We start from the raw sequence: 10,397 nt of genomic DNA on the forward strand, positions 1-10,397 counted from the left end.
TTTATCCCGGGAATATAATCGCCCCTTGCTTTTAATTGATTATGCGAACCTTACTTTTAATTGAATAAATAGGTACTTGAATATAGCTATAGTTCTAGGAAACTTCTTGATAAAACTGAAACTAAGGAAAACTGACTTAGTTTAATCTTTTTATTTGAGAGAGAACCTATATTTTTATTCTTTAACTTTTCATACAATCTTCAACAACCCGTTACACCCCCTCAGTGATGCATTTTCTAATGTAAAAATAGCTTAATCACTTTCAATTCTAATATACTATCACATGCACTAAACACTTTTCCCTACATGTGTGTGACAGTCCGGATTCAGGCGTTCTTAATATATGTTCGGATGAACAGACAGATTCAGAATTTATATAAATCACGTATCGGTTTTGCTATCGTTCAAATATGAAGGCATAAATCACAGACTTATAAACATATTTTTTTTGTTATTTTTGTCTAATAACTGCAGCAAACAATTCGATTACATATTCATACTTTAATTAAGGTTATATTCTACTACACTTGGAATAAAAAAAAACATTAAAATATAACGATTTATTTGTAAATATTTTGTAAATAATAGCCAATTTAGGTACAATCGTTCATTGAAAATAATCAATAATATTTTAATACATTGTTTCTTACATTTAACATTGTGATTAGATCCAAAATAATACTAAGTAAATTAAATCTTATTTTATTTTATAACTAATATTATATAGGTTTGTTCATAAAAGGCAAAAAATAGTGGCATTTTCATCAAAAGCATGAAGCCATTACTTTTGTAGACGAAATTTCCAGATGAATTATTTCATTAAAAATGTAAAAATCTAAGGCACCATGGAATCTGACAAATATTACTTTTACTACTTTTTCCTTACCATCCAAGTATTGGAAATCCTGTTTACATTTTACGACAGTGACATACCGCCTAAATTGATAATGTACTTATCAGTTACCACAAAAAAACAAAAAAACACAAGGGGTTTCGATTAGGTATCAAAACGCTGCAATGCCAGAGTAAAATTAACCTTAGAATACTTGATTTAAAGGCTTCAATTGTATAGTGCCGAATTCTCAAAATACATTTGTTTACTATGTTACCACTACGGACTGCTGCTTGCTGTGGTTGTATAGATGAAATTAAGATTTATAACCATAATAATTGAGTCTATTTTACGCTGTCATTTTAATGTTTCGATACTCGACACCATTTCGCGGTTTTCCAATCATTGAAACCTATAGTAATAATGGTATCACATATGGGGCCATCAGCCATAAAGCCATCGCTTTTATCATTATTATTTTAATATCGTTGACGTTCTTGTTATTTAGTCTTTCGTTTAGGCATGTTATAACTGGCATTATAATACTGATTAAAGCGATGGTCCCATGGAGCCCACAGGACATGATTCTCTATGGCATTAAAAAGGGCACTAAATGCTTTTTGTCAAAGTAAACAAGGTTCCTTGTATGGAATAGTATGGAAACCATTCCCACGGCGGACACTTGAGAAAAGTGGTGACCATTAGATCAATAAATAGTTTTAGATAAATACGTAAACAAACATACGTTCATAAACCTATAAAATTATGTATATTTGTTTGGAAGCCCAAATCTTAAAAAGCGTAAGTAAATACTTTGTATTTCCAATAAGAGACGTATGAAAACCCCCGTGCAAACACAAGTGTTTGGTTTCTAATCCAGAAACAATGGAATCCTACTCGAATATTTTTAGTTGACCTGAAATGCGCAGAAGCCATTTCAAATAGCCAAAATGTTAGCAAACTTCTATTTTTAAGGGACATTTCTCCTCGGAGAAAGGATAAAATTGTATCTTATCCCACACTTTTGACGACCTCCGTGGCACAGTGGTGAGCGCTGCGTGTATATGTAATATACGTGTAATAAACAGGGGTAAACGTCTCCAATTCCCTGTGGCCGTTCTTTGGCAAAGTTTCGATTCATAATGGGTAGGATAAAGCAGTTTCTATACTGTTTGCCAAGATTAAAAAAAAAATAACCCCAAGTTATTTTAAGTCACAATAAACAGAGGCGTAAAACCATTCCTTTTATTACAAAAAATATGCCTACCAAACAATACAATTTATAAGAATGGGAACCCAACGATTTATGCATACAGATCTATAACATTGTCTTTTAATGGTTTTAATTAGTCTGAGAAACACACTCACAAGTTTGGCGTCGGTTTCTGTGAAGATGAAAGCTTTTTTTTCTTCAAAAAAAAATTTTGATGAGTTTATCTTTTGTCTGCCAATTCAGTTCTAAATTTTATCCCTTGCATATATTATAATTTTTAGCCGGCCGCTAGCCGGGCTTTGTGCACCGTAAATTTTTGATAGCAATAGAGAATCATGGCCTAGGTAATATGTGAGGGCAGTAAGGGTCAAACATTACAAATAGCCTGATACGCCTCAATATGCGATCCCTCGTCGGGCGTAATCGTGAGTTGCCGGCTGGCCTTCAGGAACAGAACAACTCCGGGCCGGGCCTGAACCGGCTCCGTGTCGCAAGCATGCCCGGAGCCGGATGTGATGATGATAACGCTGGGACTAGGTCGCACTATAGTGTTGTAAGAATCGCCGCTTTGCACCTGTCAACAAATAATACTAATATTTAAAACTGCAAAGAACTAACGTTTCCAAACTTTTTGGAAACGTTAGTCCAACTATAGGTTTACTTATTCGATCGCGTGAAAGTTAACTACGATTTATATGGTATCGAAGGAGCGCCATCTAGTTATAAACAGTTGAACTAACGTTTCCAAACTTTCCACAACCATCGCTAGATAAATAAACCTAGATGGAAAATCTCGCACTTAGCACTCAGTATGAAGACAAATTGTTGGAAATGTTAGTGAATCTGTTTTTATGAGTGTTTACCTTTATTCTTACAACAGCAAAGTCAGGTACAGGTGGTCTCCATATACAACTGTTCTCGTCCTCCAACTGCGGAGTGAACAGCATTTCTTCGTTGGTGTAGCTCTTGTAATCCAACATGTCGACAAGAGTGAGTACATCGATGTGCTTCGGCGTGAGACCAGCTCGCACTACGTTATCCGAGCACGCCATACATTCTACGCAGTCTGCAAAGAATAGTCTTATAAGTTGATAGTCCGCAAAAGCCAATGCATTCACTGATTTTTAACGACGTCAGCGGCAATACCGATCCTATTTTTTTTTTTTTTTACAAAAAGGCCATTCCAATTTCAAACTTCAAAAAAAAGTTTTAATAGTCATAATACACGGACCAATCGGATGGCCCACCTCATGGTAAGAGACATTCTTATAAACAAAGCAACAGTTTACATCGCATGCAAGGAGCACGTCCTGCAACATGCCACCCTGTGTCCATCAAATTGAGGCGTAGATGTTAAGCCTCATGAGCCTATAATTAATTTTGTTTATATTATAACAGCGATAGTGGGTTTGTTTGTTTGATTGTTTGTTCAACACCAGTTGTAAAACCAGTAATAAACGGGGAGGAGGAACGCGGACAACAGCTAGTTAACAATAACTAAATTATTGCTGATGCTAAAATTGTAAAACACTGCCAGAAAGATGGGATTGTAAAAAAATATTTGAATTGAATAGCGCAATTAATGGCATTTCATCACACTTGTAAACCAGACCTTATTACATCGCATAAAGATACATGATACTACACACAAATCCATGATAAAATCCATGAAAACACGCGTATTTTATTTTACATTACCGCACTAGTGCTTCATAAAAATACAAATGTTCCTGCAAACCACCCTAGGGTAGTATTATGTTTTTCCAATACGAAAAATAATCTATCGAAAAAAATCTCCGTCCTTTCAACTAACTCTAATAAACATAATAAGTGTTAAACCTACACTTGGAAGAAATATCATTTTTTGTTTTCAAAAATTTCAGAACCAACGGTTTTCGAATCTGTGACTCTCTGTGAATTGCGGCATGAGATATAAATCAAGTTGTTGGTTGATTACGGCGTGAAGGAAGGAAAAACAAAAAAACACATTCGCATTTTTAATATTAGTATAGCCTCGATACGAAAACATTTAATCAACAGTTCAGAGCTTGGGACATAAGACTTTGTTACTTTAAGTAAGAAAAAAAAAACATGTAATTACCATACCTCCACTTATATAAGCATGCGGTAAGTTCGGCTTTAGGAATATCGCTTGACCAGGTGAAAGCTTCAAATAGTTCATAAAATATGGCGCCCAACATCCAACATCCCCTGGGAAGTCTTTGTGGAGTCTTTGCACCAACTGATACTGCAGCAATATCTGAGTGGATGAATCTGAAAAAAAATATTACTTTAAATACTTATAAGTATCATTATCATCACCATCATCATCATCATTATCAGCCTATAACAGGTGGACTAAATACCTCTCCTAACGGTAGTGTTTTGCCATAATCACATTTGATTAGTAAGGGGTTTATGTGTGGCCGCTATATTGAACAGAAATAATAATGACTGTAATAATCTGAGGAGGTTAACTTGGGTCCATAATATAATATTCAAAGCAATTTTTCACAAATATAGCTTACATCATTAATGTCATCTTTGTTTTGTTTATACAAGCCATTTTTATGAGAGCACTGTCGCCTAAAACACAGGCTAGCTAGGCTAGGTGTAAGCTTAGAGACAATGGACTTCAATAATCCACGTAATTAATAAAAATAATATTAGTCATACCTATCATGAAGTGGTAATGTAACTTTTACCTATGTTTTTGAACAACAAACAAAAGTATATATATTTAAAAACCAGACATAATTGTGTGCTGCAGCTAGTTCACAATACTATTAAAGTTAATATAATACTTTAAATATGACAGTACATAGAAGTTTATACTTATGAATTGCTTGTATTGTGGTAAAATGTACATTTAAATGTAAATTGATATCACAATGTGGTTTTTACCTTCCTTTTCCAGTCTAGATAGTAAACTTTGTAAACTCATTGTTATATTTTGTTTATCACATGTCATAAGGGAATGAAAGACTAATTTCAATTCTTTCTCACTATTTTCTGTTCCCTCTGAATTGAGGAATGCATTCAAACTTTTCTCGGGCAAGATTTGTGCAAGTTCAGGCAGATCTGTAAATGAAAAAGAAAAATAATCAAGTTCTGGCAATAATAAAGTATCCTTTTGTTTAAATTGCGCTCAGTTCATTTTGTACACAATCACTAAATACACTAGAAATACAAGATTAAAGATATTAAGCTGTTACCACCAAAAAAATTAAAAAAATTACATATGAAGTGTTATTTGTATATTTAAATAAACTGAAAGATGTCACTTACTCTAATTTGGTGGTAAAGGTTTGGATATAACCACAGCAATATTATGGAGGTGAAAGTTTGTGAGCCTGTATGTTTGATACACATCTATTTGTTTTTACGGTGGAAAAGTCCATGGTATCCATTTGATTTGTTTAAAACGAAATTACATGTTGTTGAGGTTATATAGTTTGCCTTAGCAAAGACATATTTCTATTTTACAAATCCCTCTGCATGCCAATTTAACTAGCATAAAATTTTCCTAGCTACAATGGGCACTACAACTATTCATTTAAATTGTTTATTTGAAACTGTTGCATAGCCAGACAAATTTCTTAGCAAATTGAACTAATATGATCTTACCTTGTAAAAACTTCTTTATTTGATTGACTGGCCTAAATCCACAAAGTGCTTCAAATGGAGTCAACGCTATAGCCAGCTCAGGCTTATGATTTGGATCTTTATACATATCAGGATAGAGTCTATTTAGTTCTTCTGCATGATCCTGGAAGAACATTAGTTGTGTAATATGTTTGCACATAGCTATATTATGAAGTTTATTGCTCCATTTAACAAACCATAAGATATATATCTAGTGACTTTCATTAAAGAAATACTGAGCATTTCCACATATTCAAATTAATTTCAATGATATTTTTTAAAAATGAACTTAATCAAGTCTATAATTTTAAGTTACCATTTACACTGTACCTTTGCTGGGTGAGCTTGTATAGACAATGCCTTACGAATTGACAAAACTTTAAGAAGGAACGGTACTGTAATTCCAAACTTTCTGTTGACATCAGGGCCTACAGCATCATGGTTATCCTTTAGGTACTCTGATAGTAAAATACCCCTTTCAATAATTAAGGAAGGTCCATTTGGATGTGTTCCCATCCATAATTCAGCATATGGCTTTTCAGGATCAATAGTAACATTTGGACTCCCATTTGAAAAGAGTTGCGCGACCTTACTTTCAGAGCCCAGCTTCCCCCATTCGTAGTTCTGGACTTTGCACTGTAACTCCATAATAAAGCTGAAAAGGTGTATAACTTTAAAACAACAATGATTTTAGAAGTGTAAATTGTCCTGAACTTGTAAAAACGTCATTAAATAATAGATTACTTATTAAAATATAACTAAAAATTGTATTTGATTCAAGTTTGTATTAAAAAGTTAAGAAAGCAGAGGTACGTAAGCTCCAAGATGGAAATTACTTACAAAATAAGACAGAGCGGTTGTGGGGAAAACTGACAATCACGTAAGTAGGACACAACGCATTAGAGCATTATTTTAGCAATAAAAGGAGAATGTAAAGATAAGTATCAATTTAATGTCGACCGGGCCGAATTATTTAACCTATTTTCTACTTTGACGTTGTCACTTAAAAATAATTGCAGTGACACTTGGCACCTTGAAAGTGACAACTGATAGGACAACTTCGTTCGCAGTATATCGTAGCGATTAAATTATCGTTGGACAACTGTCTTATTTAGCTTTTGCTGTTTTTTACCCAGTTCACGTCAGCAACTTGTCGTTTGTAAATCTCTATGTTTGCCTATATGTTTTTTAGGAGAATATTAATAGTGTTTGTCCTGAGTACAATGGATGAAGATGAATTTTTTTATTAGTTTTACGATTATCCGTGAAGTTTTTTCATCGTTTTAAGAAAGTCGTGCTAGCCGTTCCTGTTGGTTCGGCAATCTGTCGACACAGAATATAAAAGTAATCGCGCTATCCTAAATGTAAACACAATATCCGCTTTAACGTCACGACTATCTGTCGCCACAATAAAATGCGCGCGCCTTACTTTAAGGTTGAAAATGAAAATGTGATGATCGCATCCGCATCCTTATCACAATGCTCTTAGCAAATAGGTCCTGTATCGGAGGCAAATTGCCTTTTGCTATTGGCCAATACCCAATTGGAAATAGAGTGCCATAAACTCAACAAATGTGAAGTGAGGATCGAGCTAAGAACAATGCCTAGCGATACAGTTAATGTGAACTAGTTAAAAGCTTCTAGGTATTTGTCAATTTTAATATTTATTATTTCAGAAGTATCTCATTACTTTGAATCTTTGGGAATCTTTATAAGACTTATGTCCAGCAATTGTCCCACATCGGTCAGTGTGTTGGTTAGTGTTGCCCAAATTCAGTCTTGGTCTTGCAGTCTTGGTCTTGTTCTTGCGTTTTTGCAAGACCAAGACCAAGAACAAGACCGCGTATTTTTAGCAAGACCAAGACCAAGACTGACCGTGCAAGACTTGAGCAAGAACAAGACATAGCCTGCAAGACTCTTGCGTCTTGCAGCTAGGACTTAGCGCTATTTCACGGAGTAGTTAGGTGTAACAGTTCGGTGTATAGGTAGGTAGGTACGCTTAGGAATTCTATGAGACGCAAAAAACTATATCAAAGAATATGAAAAACTGGACCTATGCGCATTACGACTAATACCATAAACATAGCGAATAAAAAAATATCTATTAAAATCAAACTGAGTGCATGCATAGTTATGTTTTAACCATCGGCACTTTGATAATGCGGCATCAAAGGTTTTGTACTTACTTCTCAAAGAAATTTGCCGCTTTTCGGAAGTACATGGTTATGATACACGCGCCGGCGGCTTCTTTTGAAATCTAAAACAATCGTTGCCGCCGCGCCGAAATCATAACATTTGACACTATTCATGCAAAATAATTTCGAATTTTAAGAGTACCTACAGGTGTTCCAAAGAATAAATAAGTTTTAGATTGGTGATTTTAGATTGGTGGAGGACGCATGAGACAGAGTATCCGATTTTATCGAAAATGGCCCGTGATTTTCTCTCAATACTGCAACAGTACCTGCTGAGAGGTTATTTTCTAAAGCATCATTAGTAATTAGAAAACATAGAAATAGGTTAAGTGATGAGTCAGCCAGATGGTTACTTTGTATTAATTCTTGGTCAAAAGAATTGATATAAAGTATCATAACCTAATGATAAAGCTGTTGATTTGTGTTGTATTTTATTTTTTATTCAAATAAATGATAAATCGTAAAACTCTTTTATTAAATTTCTTATAAGTTGAGGGTTCAATCTCTTTCTAGACAGATAAGTATTGTTCTTTAAAATACAGTCAAGTTATTGTAATTAATTTGTTTTTTTACATGTTTTAGCAAATGTAAGCTTATAAATCATAAATGTTTATTAAGAAACAGTTACTTCCATGGAAAACGACATATAGGTCAGTTGATTTTTCGAATTTCTTATCAAATCTTCAGTTATTTATTAATCTGCTTGATCTTTGCTATGGCTATGTTAATTCAAGCTCACAATGTTCCAATTCTAATACGTTTTTCTAAGATTTAAAGTAAACTTTAATAAATAGTAATAGACTAATAGGTAATTGCAAGACTTGCAAGACTCTTGCTGCAAGACCAAGACCAAGACCAAGACTGGGAGCGCAAGACCAAGACCAAGACCAAGACCAGGTGTATTGGCGCAAGACCAAGACCAAGACTGGCTAAGTCTCGTCTTGTTCTTGCATTTGGGCAACACTAGTGTTGGTGATAAAAATTAAAGGAAAAAAATTAAGTGTGATTCATTTATTAACTAAATACATTTACAAGTTTTGCTAGTTACTTATTTTATTCCGTGCCTTTACGTTCCATATAAGCTTTTATGTCATCTTTCAGGCTTTTTATAACATTACGATCTGAAGGCAATCCTACTGTAAATGTATTGATCTCATTTGCCATGTTAATTTTTCTTACGTTATTTACTAATTTGCTATCAGCAGATTCTGTATGCTTTGCAAGAAGAGAAGGTATGAAAAACCCAGACAATCCACGATTTATTATTTCGACATTTAGCAATTCTTCTACCGTGTCACAATTAATACCAGGTTCATTTTGTATTCTTCGATCCACAACAAACGTCGCACTTTGCCTTGTGTTTTTGGAAGGCAAAGGACTATATTTCATTTCTAACGCTTTTAAGTCTATATAAGGATGTTTTTTCATTATAACTAATTCTTCGTATTGTCTTATTTCATCTTCGGTTATGGCATCTCGATTAGCCAGGGTTTTGATTCCAGTATTTAAATGATCGTAAATACTTTTCCCGAAGTCTTGCGTAGAGTCTTTGAATCTTCGCAGTGTGTTTTCCAGATTAGACGCCATCGTCTTTGTCCTTTCCATTAAGACACATCTTTGGCTCACTTAAACGAAATTTTAGAACTTAGCTTAAATCCCCAATAGATACTAAACCAAAATTGGATACTGAATAAGTAAGTAAGTTAAGAAAATTGATTTCTTATGAATAAATGAAAGCACTAGGTACCTATCTACTTACTATTAGGATAAGTCTGATGTCCAACTTTCGTTACATTATCTCTATGAAAAGGATGGGTGGAGTTAATTCTGAGATACACGAAAAAATAAAAGATGGTAAGAAAGCCGGCACATTTCTGCATATTTGTTACAGTAAGCCGGTTTTCCATTTAAAACACGGATAATAAATTAATTATTTTTCATCCAGCAGTGTACTTTTTTCTATAATTATTTTGACAAACCTATTTAGATTAGTTTTGACATGACAATTGAGAGGTTTTATTGATATTCCAATTCGCACAAGATTTCGTACTGAATTCAAAAAGAATGAACAAAAGCGGAAATACAATTTAGGTAATATTGTGATGTTCAATGTTAAACATATGCATCTAAACTGATACCCTTCTCGACTATTTAATGTCGGTTAAAATCATTTGTATCAGATTTAAGCTCAATAGATTTAAAAGTCGTTTAATCAATTTGGCGTGAAAGGTCCCGCCCAGTGGGATGGATTCGATGAAAGAAGCCCTCTCATTGGATGGGATTCACCCTTTCCACCATTTTCCGGTCCCGCAAGGGATGGGTGACGTAGAGGGCGGCGTTTTACCCCTCCGAATGAACACCTGACTTTTTCAATCCACGTGTTTCGCGGGTTAGGGCAGCACGTGTGGTGTGTCAATCGGGATCAGTTGTGATAACTTATGGCGATCTAAGTAATTCAACCGTGACGCTCTGAACTTTAATTTTATTTTTGTGGGAAACACTTATATTTTTT

At 34.3% G+C, this 10,397-nt stretch overlaps 2 protein-coding genes across 2 annotated transcripts; both read right to left on the bottom strand.

The window, feature by feature from the left end:
• Positions 1–595: 595 nt before the first annotated feature.
• Positions 596–6,693, bottom strand: LOC120626873 (mannose-6-phosphate isomerase). Its single transcript, XM_039894657.1, has 7 exons — positions 6,531–6,693; positions 6,021–6,345; positions 5,673–5,814; positions 4,950–5,126; positions 4,152–4,319; positions 2,909–3,111; positions 596–2,619 (listed from the first exon to the last, which is right to left on the bottom strand). Exons 2-7 carry the CDS (start codon positions 6,336–6,338, stop codon positions 2,413–2,415), a joined length of 1,215 nt encoding a protein of 404 aa, XP_039750591.1. The 5' UTR covers positions 6,339–6,345; positions 6,531–6,693; the 3' UTR covers positions 596–2,412.
• Positions 6,694–8,938: 2,245 nt separating this feature from the next.
• Positions 8,939–9,804, bottom strand: LOC120627054. Its single transcript, XM_039894893.1, has 2 exons — positions 9,645–9,804; positions 8,939–9,510 (listed from the first exon to the last, which is right to left on the bottom strand). The coding sequence occupies exons 1-2, from the start codon at positions 9,790–9,792 to the stop codon at positions 8,939–8,941; spliced, it is 720 nt and encodes a 239-aa protein (XP_039750827.1). The 5' UTR covers positions 9,793–9,804.
• Positions 9,805–10,397: the final 593 nt, after the last annotated feature.

This window comes from Pararge aegeria, chromosome 10, assembly GCF_905163445.1.
Source record: "Pararge aegeria chromosome 10, ilParAegt1.1, whole genome shotgun sequence".
Lineage (NCBI taxonomy): Eukaryota > Metazoa > Arthropoda > Insecta > Lepidoptera > Nymphalidae > Pararge > Pararge aegeria.

What these genes read in the sequence shown, in the direction of transcription:
- LOC120626873 (XM_039894657.1), bottom strand. Translation starts at nt 6,338, where the DNA reads ATGGAGTTACAGTGCAAAGTCCAGAACTACGAATGGGGGAAGCTGGGC. An exon ending in TACAAGCTCACCCAGCAAAG is followed by an intron (nt 5,815 to 6,020) that starts GTACAGTGTAAA and finishes ATGTTCTTCCAG; the next exon opens with GATCATGCAGAAGAACTAAA. An exon ending in GCATGCTTATATAAGTGGAG is followed by an intron (nt 3,112 to 4,151) that starts GTATGGTAATTA and finishes TATTCTTTGCAG; the next exon opens with ACTGCGTAGAATGTATGGCG.
- LOC120627054 (XM_039894893.1), bottom strand. Translation starts at nt 9,792, where the DNA reads ATGGAAAACCGGCTTACTGTAACAAATATGCAGAAATGTGCCGGCTTT. An exon ending in ACATCAGACTTATCCTAATA is followed by an intron (nt 9,511 to 9,644) that starts GTAAGTAGATAG and finishes ATTTCGTTTAAG; the next exon opens with TGAGCCAAAGATGTGTCTTA.